Consider the following 16,730-nt stretch of genomic DNA (forward strand, 5'->3'; position numbering starts at 1 on the left):
TCAATGGCGGGGAAAAAGTTAATTACCTGAGTCATTCAAGTAATTAACATTCTCTTAAAACTATTAACGCTTGTATTCGCAGTGACAATGTTGAATCGATGCATGGTGAGCGGATGATGAAATTGTAGGACTGATTTGAGTAGTTGAACAGTTTTAATCCAGAATGACTTGAGAGGAAATAGAGAATTACATTTTTATGCCATTCTTTGACATTTAACAATTACTGCAGAATGTCACAGTTGTCGCTTCTAGCTTGCCAAAAGTGAAACTCTATCCAAAAGTCAGACCGTTTTGGAATAGTGTTTCATTCTCTGAATTTGAAAAAATGACTTGACTATTCATGCAAAAAGTTCAGATATGGGGTTTTATGTAGGTATCACTGAGCATTTGTTGTTTTCTTGTGACTTTATCCACCTTTTTTTCCTGTGAGAGCAGGCACGGCCATTTGTAAATTTAATGTGTCTGGCTTCCGGTGTCATTTTTAGCTGTACAAAACAGCTTGTTTTGCTGCTTGATATTGCAAACTGGTGTGTCTTACCATATTGTTTTAATGTACACAGAAAACGGCTTACTTCCGCGTTGAAAAATAAGGTGGATAAGAGTATATATTATTTAGATTTTGATGTCAATTGATGTTTAAACATTTTAGCTTGAAGTACATTATTTTATATCACATACAGTGGTGTGAAAAAGTGTTGGCCCCCTTCCTGATTTCTTATTTTTTTGCATGTTTGTCACACTTTAATGTTTCAGATCATCAAACAAATTTAAATATTAGTCAAAGATAACACAAGTAAACACAACATGCAGTTTTTAAATGAAGGTTTTTATTATTAAGGGAAAACAAAATCCAAAACTACATGGCCCCCCTGTTCAAACTGTGGTTTATCACACCTCAAGTTCAATTTCTCTAGCCACACCCAGGCCTGATTACTGCCACACCTGTTCGCAATCACACACATAATAAATCAGTCACATTATACCATGGAAGCCTATTTTCACTACTACTACAAAAAAAAAATCATGCTTTGATTTACATAAAAAGTCATAAGACATGAAATGAGATGGAGAAAAAAAATCAGTCATGAGATTAAGAAATCATAATTTATTATATAAAAACAATTATGGCATGTAATAATTAAGTTTAGGTAAGTCATGACATAAGTCTGTTTTTGTCAAAATTATGACTTTTAATCTAAATTTTCACTGTCATCATTTTAACTTTTTATTTCATAATTATGAATTTTTATTTCAGTCTCAACTATTTGCCTCATGATTTCAAAATGTTATGTCATATTTATGATTTACCAAAGCATGAGGTTTTGTTGTTTTTTTGGTGGAAATATGTATCCAGAGACATAATTGTTGAGTATCCACAAATTATTTATTTACTCCTTGTACATTTTGTTTATTTGTTTTTATGTGAGTACATCAGTGCATCTATTTCATTTAACTCTATTTATATGTATATGCATGTTTTTTGAGCTTTCAACTGCATGTGTGTTTGTGGGTGTAGAAAGCTGTGCATTTGTGTGTGTGTTGATATTTAACTGGTGGTGTCTCTAGAGTGCTGATGAAGATAATTACTGTTGAGGCAGAGTCTCAGGGGAGATCAGACACCTGCCATCCCCCTCTTATTGCCTCCTCCTGGAGCACAGCGCTCGCGCCCCTGACGCCCACCTCCCGCTTAGGATGCACCTCAAACTCTCTTTGCCCTTGAGTGAACTAATAACCTGTACAGCTACAAAGTGGGCTCCTGCTAAATTTAGCGAGAAGGGGGAAAAGAAAACAATTACCGCTAACATTTGCAAAGAGGTTGCCAAGGAGCTCGTTTAGCGCTTTCACAGTCCAGTTAATCAAGCGGGGCCGGAACCGGGAATGCCGATAACACCTGACAGACAGAAACACAAAAATATAACTGTTAGGCAAATATCATCGCCTCAGATCAAGACTTTCATGTTGATATTTTTAAACGTATAATTCTCTCATTAGACTCCAGATTTAGAGGTTCATACACCTGACACCAGCTATCTGATGCTGGCTTGCTTTCCTGGTCTTTGGATGACACAGGGTTGTGAATCTGAGGATGGTTTAGGAGACAGCTTTTGGTGGTTGCTCTGTTTTATGCCTGATTAGATTTTTTTTTTTTGTTTTTATGCCTGATTAGAAAATTCTAGAAATTTGTGGCCGCTTTAAATGCTTGGGCTTCTCAAAGTCAAAAATGAACAAGCATATGGTGTGCGGTGGTGTTCTGAAATGAGGAGGCAAAGTCCTCAAAGTTTTTTTTTTTTTTTATAAATCAAATGTAAATTAATGTCCCAGTCATGTTTTCTTGGTCAAATAAACATTACTAACACTGTCAGAAAAAGAATAGAAAAAAACTATTCTGTTTTATATTTTTATATTAACAATGTAATTAATATTCTATTTATTAAAGCCAAGTATAAATCTCATCAAGTTTGTGTTTTTAAGTATTTTACATTTATTCCTAAATAATAACTCAAGGCAGTAACAATTTAGCAGTTTTAAAACAATATTATTTTTTGTGAACTTACGTTCAGCTATTCTTTTTAGTAGTTAATTTTTATCCATTTTTGAATTTTTCGGCTCATCAGTCATCAAAGCTCTGTAAATATTGGTCACAGACATGGATATTTACTTAAAATTTCAGCAAGTTGATTACCCACTAAAAAAAAACTCCCACAGATCATGTTTTCAGGCCATTTTTGACATAACAAAGTGGTTATATTTTAGTGTGCGAGTTGTTTACTTACTTAAATTAGTCTTCCCACTAACACCGTTATATTGTTCATTCAGACTGATTCGTGAACGCAAAACACGCAAGACACGAGGCGGGAAACAGCTTGGTTTATTAGCTTAGCGTTATGCTAAAAGGTTACATGCTTCGGAATCAATTAACAAACACTTTTTAATTGAAGGTATAGTATCGTTAATTCAGTTTTACTTTTGTTCACCGCAAGTTATTTGTGTCTCCCCTCACATGTTTTCCTTTTCTCCTGAAAGAACAATCCACCCTTCTAGGATTGTCTCGCTCTTCATCTCGCATATCTCTTTATTAATATTTGTTTTGGGAAGTTTATTCATGTAAAGCACACTTTATGTTTATTGCTGATGCACTGAAGCATAATCTGTTGAGAAAACAGCACTTATTTCCCATATGAATTAATAAAAAGCTGTGAACCGTAAGCCCATTGTGCCCAAGACAGTCAGAAAATAAACCCTCATATGTGAAATCTAAATAAAAACCTTCAGCTGTGTGGCTGACTGAAGGTAAATGTTGCTCTGGAGTCTGTCCGTGCACACATGTTGTATATGCTATGCAGAGAATCAGAAACTTTTAAGGTTATCGGCAACTTTGTGTTTTGTCATAAATGTGACAAATAAAAAAAAGTACTAAAACACATGGTATGCTTAGTTTGATGTGTGAGGCCGCTTTATTAGCCGGTGTCCTTCCGCTGAACCTTTCATAAGTAGCTATGATGCTAACAGCTAGCTTGTACAACAGGGAGCTGTTTCCAGTATTAAATATGACAGTATCCACCCTCATACAGAGGTAAAAATATACATTGAATGCTACACCACGGCCATTAGGAATGACCCTCAGAGGCCTCAGCAGATGCTAACCATGAAAATAATACCTTTCTGTGTTTAATAGCTGACAATGGTGTTGTGTACTCTTAGGTGCTATGGTGATACATTGTATATTTATAGATAGCACCTAAGCATACTGAAGTACACTAGATCAGGGGTTTTCAACCTTTTAGGACATGCGCCCCCCCAAGTTTGTCTAATTTCACTCGCGCCCCCCCAACATCCAACAACTCCCCCCCGCACCGAATTACTTTATTAACATTAACATAAAAGCAAATATCCATTAACGCTATTAAAGCAGCGAATAATTTTTCTTTTACTCTTTTTGATTAACATTATTTACATAAGAAATGCACGGATCCGTTATACTGATGTACATTTGATATTTTCTTTACTGTTTACATTCACTTAAAACAACCGACTGTGCTTACAAGGATACTTACTGGCCTGATCGTTAAGATAGTTTTGGGGGGCTAAGGTGACAGATAGGGGGCTGAAACCCACCTAAAATGGGTTTAGAACCGCCCCTGGTATAGCGTGCATAATTATACTGAAACATAAATATATAACCAGTTTACCTGATTCAATGATGGCTGAGCCTGTTTCTGAGATAACAACATGCCAATCCGTGGTTGGATTTCCGACACGGCTAATCGTAAATCATTTTACACTGTCAATAAGCGTGACCAGGGTTGCCAGGTTTTCACAACAAAACCCCCCTAATTGCTACTCAAAACTAGCTCAAAACTACAAAACGCGCAAGTGTTAAAGTAGCCCAATTCCGCGGGAAAACCACGGACAGTGTTGCCAACTTCGTTCAATAGAAAGTAGCTAAAACCAGTTTGAAAAGTCGCTAAATGTCGCCAGATGACGCCATACGCTAATTAGCATATTCATGACGTCATCGTGTCTGTTGCCTTTTACATTTGTTTGTCTCTCTGTGCTCACATACTGTATTTTAATGCAGCCAAATTCTCAATAAAACTGTTTTCATTTATATATATTACTGTTTCTGTTGTCAGACAACAGAATAAATATGAAATAGTGACTGAAATGCGGCCCTTTAAGACTACATAACCAGCTCTCTGTTCCAAGACGTTAATCTGCACAAAAATCCTGCTTTATATTTGAGCCATCGTCTGATGAAATGAAACGCACATGAGAAAAGACAAGACACAGACAATTCCTGTGCTGTGATTTTGGCTATATTTGCACGTAAAATTAGAGAAGCAACATAATATCTATTTTAACTGAAGGCGCTGCTCCTCTCAGCCGCTTGCTGAACAGAGCAGACGCAGAGAGAGAGGTGTGGGCACGCTGACCTCGCACCGTTGCGTCAGTACCAGCGATTACAAAGACTCACTAAGGTTTGTCCAAGAAGTCACTAGATTTGTCGTTAGTCGCTTTTTTGGAAAAAAAAAGTCGCCAAGGGGTCTGAAAAGTCGCTAAATTGGCAACACCGAACACTGATCGTGACTGATACTCGAGCCAACTCTGCTCTAACTGTCGACTAGCAGTGGGAGTCAGATTGCCCCCTAGTGGATGGCTAAAGATTTGTTAACTCATATTCATAAATTCTCAAGAGAACGTCTCTGAATTAACTGATGCTTGCGCCCCCCTTGACAGGTGCTCAGGGGGGCGCGCCCCACAGGTTGAAAACCCCTGCACTAGATCATTGTTTTAAATAATAAATGAAATAATTGTTTTTCATTGTTAATATTAATATATTTAAATTATATGTAATATGTGACCCTGGAACACAAAACCAGTCTTAAGTCGCTGGGGTATATTTGTAGCAATAGCCAAAAAAACATTGTATGGGTCAGAAGGATTGATTTTTCTTTTGTCAAAAATCATTAGGACATTAAGTAAAGATCATGTTCCATAAAGATATTTTGTAAATTTCCTACCGTAAATATATCAAAACGTAATTTTTGATTAGTAATATGCATTGCTAAGAACTTAATTTGGACAACTTTAAAGGCGATTTTCTCAATATTTTTATTTTTTTGCACCCTCAGATTCCAGATTTTCAAATAGTTGTATCTCGGACAAATAATGTCCTATCCTAACAAACAATACATCAATGGAAAGCTTATTTGTTCAGCTTTGAGATGGTGTATAATTCTCGATTTCAAAAAAATTGACCCTTATGACTGGTTTTGTGGTCCAAGGTCACATACGTGTGATGTAATAAAGTGTCAACCAAGATCAACAATAATTAGTCAGTGATTAAATATTTAAAATAAAATGATTATTAGTTATTAGTTAATGTAAAATGTAAATTATGTTAAGTTAAATGTAAATATGTGAAATATAAATATGTAAAAAAATATATATATATGTGTATGCCAAAATGTATATAAAAAATACGTATATGCAATAATTATGTGTAACTGTAGCCTATATATTTTCATATATCATATGTATATATAATTATTTATTATATATTACATCTAATTTAAATATTATGCATGTATGTATGCGTGTATGTTTGTAGATAGATAGATAGATAGATAGATAGATAGATACACTGTAAAAACAAACCTATAGAATCTACTCAATAAAAGTGAGGTAACAATTTGCACTCAATTTGTTTGGGTAGATTTCATCCTATATTCTTTAGTAAAGAGTACCTGAATTTAACAGCTACGATATACTAAATGAAATTAGGTAAAGTCTACCTAATATTTCTCAATACATTACACAGCGAATTGCTTATAAAAATGAAGTAATAATAACTTTATTATTAGCAGAAAACAGTTAATCTACTTAATTATTATTAATAATAATAAGTCAATAGAAATAATTAAACATTACTTATTCAGAGATGGTTAAGTTTATCTAAAAATTGCCAGACACAGGACACAGTAATTCATTGGTCAATAAATTACTCTTTATTGACTAAATATATGGATAAAACATTTCATTCTTTTTAAAACAATACTTAAAGGGATAGTTCACCCAAAAATGAAAATTATGTAATCATTTACTCACCCTTCTGAATTCTTCTATTCTGATGAACACAAAAGAAGGTATTTTAAAGAATGTTAGCAATCAAAAAGTTGACGGTAGCCATTGATGTCCATTATATAGGGAAAATAATAATATGAAAGTTAATGGGGCCCATCAACTGTTTGGTTACCAACATTCTTTAAAATACCTTTTTGTATTCAACAGAACAAAGAAACTTATACAGGGTTTGAACAACATGAGGGTAACAACATGATTACATAATTTTCATTTTTGGGTGAACTATCCCTAATGCTATCCTTAATGCATAAAGGTACAAAAGAACAGTTTAATTTCAAGTGACAACAAATCACTAACAAGTTCTTAAAAACTTCAAAAACAGACAAAGATCACTGTTGATCAAGTTGTGTTTCTGCAGTCATTCTGATGATGGTCTGAGACTCTTAGTAATTATGGTCTCTGATGTCATGCACAAAGAACCTCACTCTGTTCGCACATCCGCACTTGCCAACTTTCACAGCAGACACAGACTGCAGCCTTAAGTCTGTAAACTGTCTTTGAACACCGCTGCAGAGGGAATGCAAGGCCACAACTTGAAAGTGAAACCGAAAACTGGGAAACAATAGAATTCTCCCCAAAAACAGGAATCATGCCTAAATCACTAACAACTTCTAATGCAAAAAAAAAAAACAGGTCTCAATGGGATGGAACAGTCTATTCCATTAATTTGCACTTGAGGCTTTGAACCTTTTTGAGTGGTTTTGTTGCATCATGTTCCAAAAAAAGTTTTTGGAACATGTCAAAAGTGTATTTAAAGGGGTCATATGATGCTTTTTTAAAGATCATTATTTTGTGTATTTGGTGTAACAGAATATGTTGACATGCTTTAATGTTCAAAAAACACATTATTTTTCAAATACTGTACATTATTGTAGGTCCTCTATAACACTAATGGTAGCTAATATTTTAATTATCAATGTAGATTTTTAGTCACATTTGCAGGTGCCAGTATAGGACCTGTAGTTAACGTTACTCCATATCAAAGCTAAACCGACCAACCTCAGATTCGAACCTGTCAGCTTAGCTGTGGCGCCGACAAGATAACAGAAGCAAGCAAATTACACATCTTTTGGTAAATCTTACCATTAAATAAGTTAACATTTGCCATGATAAACAACAAAAATAAACTTACCTGCACCTCAACTCTTTGCGGTCCCGCTGGAAGACGTTGAATTTGAATTCCGCGATTCCCGCCTGGACGTTGACATTGACGTATGCGCAATTTGCGATGACAGATCTAATATTTTGGGGTATGTTTTACTTATTTTTTTTAATGTTTCAGATATTACTGTTAACAAGTAGGTAGTGTAGTTAGAATGTACCCATTTGTATATATTTTACTTGATAACTAATATACTTAAGTAAAATATAACTGATTCGGACGGGTTGTATTTAACACCCTCCTGCATAATTTTTTACAGTGTAGATAGATAGCTAGATAGATAGATAGATAGATAGTAGGGATGTAACGATTACTGGTTTGATGATAAATCATGATAAAATTCCCCATGGTTAGCATTACCGTTTAATCTTTTAAGTATCATTAAAACCGTTTTAGATTACCGCGATTTGAACAACTCGCGATAAATAAATACTGTCCAGCATAAAGAACAGTTTTTAAGTATCATTAAAACCGTTTTAGATTACCGCGATTTGAACAACTCGCGATAAATAAATACTGTCCAGCATAAAGCACAGTTTTAAGTAACAGTCTCACGTGCGCACAGCACCCAGAGTAGTTTCGTTTTGAGTGAAAACAGCTCGGAAAAGCTGGGAGGTTTTAAAAGAGTGCTAAGGGAAATATATTAAAAAAAAAAAAAAAAACATGACGTGACATGTGGCCAAGTATGGTTACCCATACTAGGAATTAGTGCTCTGCATTTAACCCATCCTTAGTGCACACACACACAGCAGTGAACACACACACACCGTGAACACACACCCGGAGCAGTGGGCAGCCATTTATGCTGCGGCGCCCGGGGAGCAGTTGGGGGTTCGGTGCCTTGCTCAAGGGCACCTCAGTCGTGGTATTGAAGGTGGGAGAGAGCACTGTACATTCACTCCCCCCACCTACAATTCCTGCCGGTACGGGACTCGAACCCACAACCTTTGGGTTACGAGTCCGACTCTCTAACCATTAGGCCACGACTTCCCCAATTAATTATTTTGAATTATTTTGAATTAATTATATGAATGTACCCCTGAAGGTTCTGACTGTCTTCAGAAACGATTCAATGGCAGTTTGTTTTCATCTTCGCTCCGTGTAATACCTAAAGGAAGTGTTCGGGAAGAGGTTACGGGAAACAGCTCTAATTCAGTTTTTCCATAAGCGCCACCTGCTGTCAGCGAGTGGATTTACAGAGACTTATATTTACATTCAGTCTGTGTGCAGTTTCTGTCTGGCCAAAAACGGACCGAATTTGCATGCCCTGCTGTAAATTTTGACCGGTTGATGAAAAACAAGCTTATGTGAATTCTACACATTTAAACAATTCAGATAAGTTATCTAGAATTATTTATGGAGCAGGTAAAATACATATAATCATTTATTAATCGATTATCATTTTGACTTATATCTTTTTTTTTATTTAAAGGCTGAAATGTGAGGCTTACCTTTTTATTAAACTTTTTCAAAGCTTTATTTGAACATCTACATTAGATATTTCAACATGCTATTAAACTGTTGTCAGTCAAGTTGTCATTTAAAATCCGAACATCATTGGTAATGTTATTGTTTTAGTGATTATGCAAACAAAGAGTCATTTTATTTGTTGTTTGTTGATTTTTAAATATAAAACTTGGTGAAGTGATTTATGTGTCGGTACTTTTTTAACATCTCCAGCACATTTTAACAATGCCGTGATAATACTGATAACCGTGATCACCGTGCTCACACACATTTGTTAAATCCACAAGATGATGGAGTGTCCAAATTGTCTTTTTAGACTCAAAAGTGTGCTCTTAAGTGTCACCCGTGGACTTCATGGACTTGAGTGAGCAAAGGCCACATGGACTGTACTTTTCCAAGCTAGGCAATTCTGAGCGTACACATTTCTAGACAGAAGTGATTGGTTGGAAATTGGTTCCACATTATCCTTATAACCCAAAGTCTATTACAGATGTCATATTCTGAGCTTAGTGAGAAAGTGAACATTTATGAACAATGCATACAATGTCAGGAAATTGTTATTGCAATATTGAAGTTTTGGCTAAATTTACCAACCGAATCCTTTCGTGATCTGTTTTCTCTTATGAGAAATGTGCTGTGAGCACCAAATTCAATGATATGATGAATCATATTTTATTTAGTTCTCTGTAGCCAAGCACAGTCAAAGCACGCTGTGGTGTATAGTAGTGAAATTATGAAATGCAGGCGTTGAGAAGAACATTGCCGAGAATGAGAGTAGTGCATCATCTGACTCTTATCAAAGAGCAAATTATTAAGTTAGTGAGAGGATTGGAGACATACAAACTTTTCTTTGTTGTACTTTCTGTTTCTGGCTGTCTGGTTCTGTTCCAAATGGCACACTTTATGTGGACTTGAGGTCTGGGGCTCTTTGCTCACACACATTTGTGAAATCCACAAGACTTTGTAGACTCAAAAGTGTGCTCTTAAGCGCCTCCTGTGGACTTGTACTTTTCCATGCTGGCAATTCTGAGTTTGTAGAATGCACTGCTAAAAGTGTACACTACAATTGTGTGCACTTTTGAGTGTATATTTTGGCACTGTGAACTTTTTGGGTCTTCAGTTCCACTTCAGGTGAAACATTTAAGACAAGTCCTATAGTACGTCCCCATAATATACACTTCTACATGTGTGCTTCTGTAGTATTGAATTTTGAGTGTATATATACTATAGTATAAATAAATACTTCTACAGTATAAATACTTCTACAGTGTACAGATCTTGTAACCTGTAATCGAGTGCATTTCTGAGTAAAGAGTTTTGTGGAATTCCCTTTTTTATGTATATATGTATTTCATAGTTTGGCACCATACTGGGCCACTTCAGTTCTGCATCAAATGCACCTCATAATCTGTGCACTTCGGTAGTATGCACTTCTGAGTATACACTTCCACAGTGCTCTTCCACAGCCTGCCAACTTTGGTAGTCGCACTCATTATTCTCCATGGAGACACGTAGACGCTCAATTAGCAGAAGCCACAGAGAGTTGTTCAAAAGCATGACTTAATAAGGTGCTTAACTTCATTTAGCACTGTGCTGCTCTGATGACCTGTTTCACTCTCATTCTATAGTGGTTAATAATAGGAAATTGTCTATTTAATGAGTGTCTTATGGGTTGTTAACTATCACATTCAATGCTCATCAAAGGACGTGATCATGAATGTATGTGAATATTAACCTAGTGCCGAGCTGCAACGATTAGAATCTGAGCCTGAATGCAAGGCAAGACATGAATGGTCTTGAAACTGCTTTATTGCAGTTGATGTCTGTTGTGAAATGACTTCAAAGAGCTGCCTGAACAAATGAATCCAGCTCATTGTGTATTCATGGTAGGTAGGAAAGAACAGTATGACGGCATAACACATGTGTCGTGACAGTAGAGATGCGTCAATGTGGCAATTGAAATGTGGTGTAGTCTCTGAACTGTCACATGCATAATGATATATGATATATTTCTTCTAATTAAAGTTACAAAAGTGATTTAGTTAAGAGCAGTGAGAGATTTTCTCTCTTTTGTTGTTGATTAACATGAACGACAGACAGCAGGAATATTAGACTGCTGTCACATTAAGAGCTTCCCAGATCCAATGTACTGTTACACGTTTTCTTTCTCAGCTGTTTGCTTTCACTTAAGACCTAAATTACAGTGTTTACAAGGAAACTTGCAAAAATGGGCATTTTGACACATGCAAGTGTGTGCATTTAACTGTTCAAGGCTTATGAAGCTGCAAAAATTACTCATGCGCTATATGAGCACTGTCTTCATGCGCATGGGCATATAGCGAAACGAGATCTCTTTCGCTGCTGATTGTGTTTCAGTGGCTTAAAATCACTTGTTTTTAAAACGTGATGCTTAAAAATGTGTGCAAAAGATATGTTTTCATGACCACGTAGCACAGCAATGTTACGTGAGCGTGTAACCGCAATAAAGACGATAGTCCAGAATCTCTACCGGTTGACAAATTGACAAATATACACCGTTATGCAATATTTTATTAAGTAAACCATATTGTTTATGTCTTTGTGTTTTTAGTTAGCGAGGGTAAGTCCCAGAAGATGGCTGAACCTGCAGGAGTACCAGAGCAAGAAGCTGATGCAGGACAACGGCGTGACAGTCCAGCGCTTCTTTGTGGCTGACTCTGCCTCTGAAGCCCTGGAGGCTGCCAAGAGACTCAGTAAGTGTCCTTCTCATTTTAAACTGCTCGCTGTTAAGTGCCGCTTTTTTGAAGTCTCTCTAATAGCTTTAAGAGTCGACAATGTGCTTACATGAATAACACTTCATTGATAACATGCTAATGAGGTGATGTTTAGTTGTTAACTCGATTGGTGCTTCTATGCTGAGATTTGGCCTCCCACGCAGCAAGCTGGGCCATGAGGGATAGAATTAGCCAATGAGAACGAAGAACACAAATTGCATTGATGTTTTTGCTTTTATTCTGGTGGACATGCCTTCAAGGGTCAACAGGACTGAAGATTGTCTCTTATTTCTTCTGCTTCTCTTATGTTTACATGGGTTGTTGCTCCTTCACTGTTTTTATCCATGCTGGCTCATTCTTGTTTTCTTTCATGCCTTTTTATTTATTTCCAAGCATGTGAGCTTCTGTTTCTGAGACAAGCACCTTTTATATGTGGCATTTCCGAAATCCAAATTTACCGGGCTAAATCCAAGAGGTGGACTAATGTCTGTTAGTGCCGGTTTTCAAACCTCATTTGGTTTCATGTGTGAGAGACTATGGATGCTTTCCAGAGGCTCACAGCTGTAATCTTCTTCTATCTTACTCTACAGAACAGGCTTTAGCATTCCATTTCGAGCTCTTCCACCCTTACTGTATGTGACTAAATATTTACTTTCAAATGTGGTTTGTTGTTCATATGAGTTTGATTCTGCAGTCCAGGTGCTGTTTCAGGTCAAATGTTGAGGGCGAGACATCTTTTTTTCTAACTCAATTTGGAACATATTTCGAGATGGCATTTCCAGTCCAGCACATTGAGTGTTTCAGCCTGGTTCCTGTGGGATAGGGCAGGGCCCGGGCCCGGGCGACATGTACGAGGCGACCAAGCGAGACGTGAAGGATTTCTGTGACTGCGATAGTGCAGTGAGCTGTTCTCCCCAGTGCAGAGATGCCACCCCACAGTTGGGCCCACTTACCCATGCGGCAATTCAGCTGACAGCTCAATTCGAGTTCTGCGGTTTGCTGCTCCTCAACCACAGCAAACAATGCTTTTAAAGAAGCAATGTTATTTCTTTTTTTTTTTAGTTATTTGCAATACGCTAACGTGTTGAAAAAATACATCTGCACTTCCTGTTTTGGCATGTTTACCATTAAAGGGTTAGTTCACCCAAAAATGAAAATTAGCCCATGAATTACTCACCCTTAAGGCATCCTAGGTGTATATGAATAATGCCCATAATAATGGGCTAAATTTCATTTTTGGGTTATTATTAGTATTATTATTGGCCTTTTTTGTCTTCTTATTAGTTAGAACTCTGAAATCATTTATTTGTTTAAATTTTAAATAATATTTAAAATATTTTATTATATTAAATTAATTTTATTTATATACAGTAGGGCTGTCAAAATGGCTGAAAAAGTAAATTCGAATTCTGTACTTAAATATTATCAAAATTCGAATTATATTCAAATTTAAAATGTATAATTTCAGTTATGGTGAAGAATAGCTTTTGGCTTCTCTTCTGAGGCCACAAGAGGGCGCATCGAGCAAAATATTACTAATGCACGTTTATTCAATTACACCAATTATAATTAATTAAGTTGCTTAAACAACTATAAACAAAACAGCATCATGTATGTATGCATAGTTTAATACAAAGGGCAGAAAGCCCTTTGAGTAAATTTTTTTATATAAAAACATGAGATGCAGCGGGATGGGCAAAAAAAAATGCCATAAAGTCTCAATATGTTTTTTTCAAAGTTAAACTTGCTTTAATTTTACATGCGCAGCGCCTCATCTAGTGGCTTCAACTGTATAGGTTAAACAAAAACATTATAATGCAACGACACTTACATCGTCATCGCATCTCGTGCGTCACTGATAAGGCTGCCTGACGCACACCTAAAATTTATATTAATATTTACGAATATTCGTCGAATTTAAAATAAAAATCCACATTCGAATGCAAAAACGTTTCATTTTCCAATATTGTTTGTTTGAGTTTTTTATCTAATCAAATTTGTGTTGTTCCACAACCCGTTTGACTGTATTTCACCTTTGAACACAAAAGTAAATGTTTAGCAGAATGTTAACCCTGCTTTCTTCCATAAAATGAAACTAAAATGGGGACCAAGAGCTGTCAAGCACAACAAAGTATCATTAAAGCAGTCCACATGACTCATTCACTGTATCCCAAAGATTTTTGATAGCTTTTTATGAGAAACAAACTAAAATTTGGGTTGTTATTGATTATGCTTGACTGTTCACTTTTATTGTGTGGAAAAAAGCAGCCTGGACACTCTGCTAAACATCTCATTTTGTGTGTTCCACATAGAAAAGGAAGTCACACTGGTTCCAAGTGAGATTGAGGAAATAATAATTGAAATTTCAAATTTTGCATAACCTATCCCTTAAAGATAGTAGGAAGAATTCATTATACTAACTTCTGTGGAAGAAAGATGGAATAATACTGTTTCATCCAAGTGACAAGTGACTGGGCTTAAAACTGTGAAGGGAGTTTCTTTGTTGACATTCTTGCTTTGTTTGTTGACTGACTGCAGGCCATGGTGCTAATGATCCCACACCTGTCCCTAAAGTTGGGCCTGTGTTTGGCACAGAGGCAGGGGGGCTGCCCATTTTAAACAACCCCCTGTGCCGTTAAGTAATCTGACTGTCAAAGAGGCAAGTCTGATGCTGCCTTCATCTGTCACCAACCGCCACTCGATTATGCAGCTCTGCCTGATGCCAATACATACACGCGTGCACATTAACACACACACACATACACACACACACACACACACACACACGCACACGAAGGAACAATGAGAGAGAAGACAAAAGATAAAGTGAGTGCGAAAGATATAGGAGGAGTAGATAGAGAGTGACTGAGAGCGGGGTCACACAGCATAGCTAAAATATGCTACTGCTGACTTCCGATTGGATGATAAGGTGGGAACTTTTTGCCACCGAACTGAGACGGCGCAATAAATCAAAATGAGAACGGTTGCATAGCTCAACCATAGAAAGACTCTCTCAGACTATCTCCACCGTGCTCTTGTCCTATTTAAGAAGGAGAGATCTGCTCAAGATTGAAGGGTTGGGGAATTGGAGAGGTTCCTCGTTTTTGGCTGGAAAACGAGCAGATTTCAACACCTGTAATCAAAAGTGAATCCACCTCAGAGAGAGGCCTTTTTATAGGTAAAAATAAATACGCAGTATGACGCAGGTTCCAGTATAACCCCTATTCCCAGAACACCATCTTCTGACATGAAAGGAACATAAATGTTAATCATTACTTCTGCCGCCTTTCCATCCTGGTACTCGCAAACAGATATTTCTCAGCCAATAAGAACGTTGAATCATATTGGCCTGTTTTGTTTTAGCCACAGGTCCTGTTGACAGATGCATCTGCTGGGTAAATGTTGATGGATTTGTCCGCTAGAATATTCCAGAATGGTTTTCTCACTGTGCATTATTTAGACCCAAGCAGAAGCATAGATGGAGAAATATTTATTCGTTGACAGACTTTTGTTCAACAAAACCAAGAAAACATTTTCCTTTCTTGCACTAACTTTTCTTTTCTCGCTTATTAATTCAGAAATTAGAGCCTGTTTTAAATGACAGAGAGCGTTAGACTGACAATTAACAGGAGAGGGATGTATTAATACATTTCACGGAGGTATGAATATTCAAAGTAAACAGCAATGGTTTATGCATGGCAGTCAAATCTCATGTGTCCTTATTAGAGAGGCAGCAACTTTCATATGTCAACCTACAGTGGTATGCTGAATTACCCTGACATTCAACAATGCTGAGAAGAGAGGCAGAGGTATATGGCATAATGCAGAGCGGTTTCACATGTATAGTTTGACTCAACTAGTTAAGGCAGCTTTGAGAAAAGCTTTTGATCGTAGCCTTATAGGAAAAGTTGATGAAGGTGACATAAGTTACTGTCAAGCAATTCATTTAGCTGAGGTCTTGCCGCTGATTGTATTTTCTTAACAGCTTTTTACATCATCTGGATTGAGGCCGTTATCAATCAAGACCACTGCTTTTGATCTTAGTAGGGAATAATTAACATAATAAAACGAAAGCTGAAGGTTGTTGCACCTATGCCCCATTTTCTATCAGCACACCATTGCATGCAGACATGAGGTTATAAAATGTTCCTCTCAATTGTGTATAAACGCTTTTATTGGATTATTTTACAGCAGTAAAAAGGATTTTTTCATTTTTATTAAATTAATTATTATAAATTATTAAATATTATAATAAAAAAAAAATACTTTTTAATCGCTATCAGTTGTGTCCAGTTGTGGTGAGATCGGCAGCTTTGGCTGTCAGAGGGCCTCAGAGCATCGATGCTTTCACACTTCTCTTCTCCAGGCTCTTCATCAGTGGCATCACACCATATGTCTCTCCGCCGACCCACCACTCTGCTACATACACACCATCTGCCGAGTCTTCCCTCGTTCCGAAAGCCTCCTCACTCACAACTTGTGTTGACTAGAAACTGACTAGTATCCCATAATGTGAAATACCTCCATATTTGAGGTATAATGACTTTGTGTGTGTGTGTGTTATGCTACAATAAAAAAAAGCATTTAAATAGATCTCTCTTTGTGTTTAAATATTCGTTTTGACCAAAGTGTTCAATACACTCTCTGGCAGACTTGAAATTTTAGGGATGCGCCAATATAAAATTTCTGGCCCTGTATATATA

General features: G+C 36.7%; 1 protein-coding gene across 1 annotated transcript in view; it reads left to right on the top strand.

Moving 5' to 3' along the window:
• The window catches only part of LOC107656059 (succinyl-CoA ligase [GDP-forming] subunit beta, mitochondrial-like), a 124,305-nt gene that overhangs the window by 18,881 nt on the left and 88,694 nt on the right, over positions 1–16,730 (top strand). The window contains exon 2 of the mRNA XM_016443729.1: positions 11,865–12,006. Coding sequence (XP_016299215.1) covers positions 11,865–12,006 — 142 coding nt within the window. The remainder of the gene's footprint in view (positions 1–11,864; positions 12,007–16,730) is intronic.

Source organism: Sinocyclocheilus anshuiensis, unplaced genomic scaffold, assembly GCF_001515605.1.
Source record: "Sinocyclocheilus anshuiensis isolate Anshui unplaced genomic scaffold, SAMN03320099.WGS_v1.1 scaffold51, whole genome shotgun sequence".
NCBI lineage: Eukaryota > Metazoa > Chordata > Actinopteri > Cypriniformes > Cyprinidae > Sinocyclocheilus > Sinocyclocheilus anshuiensis.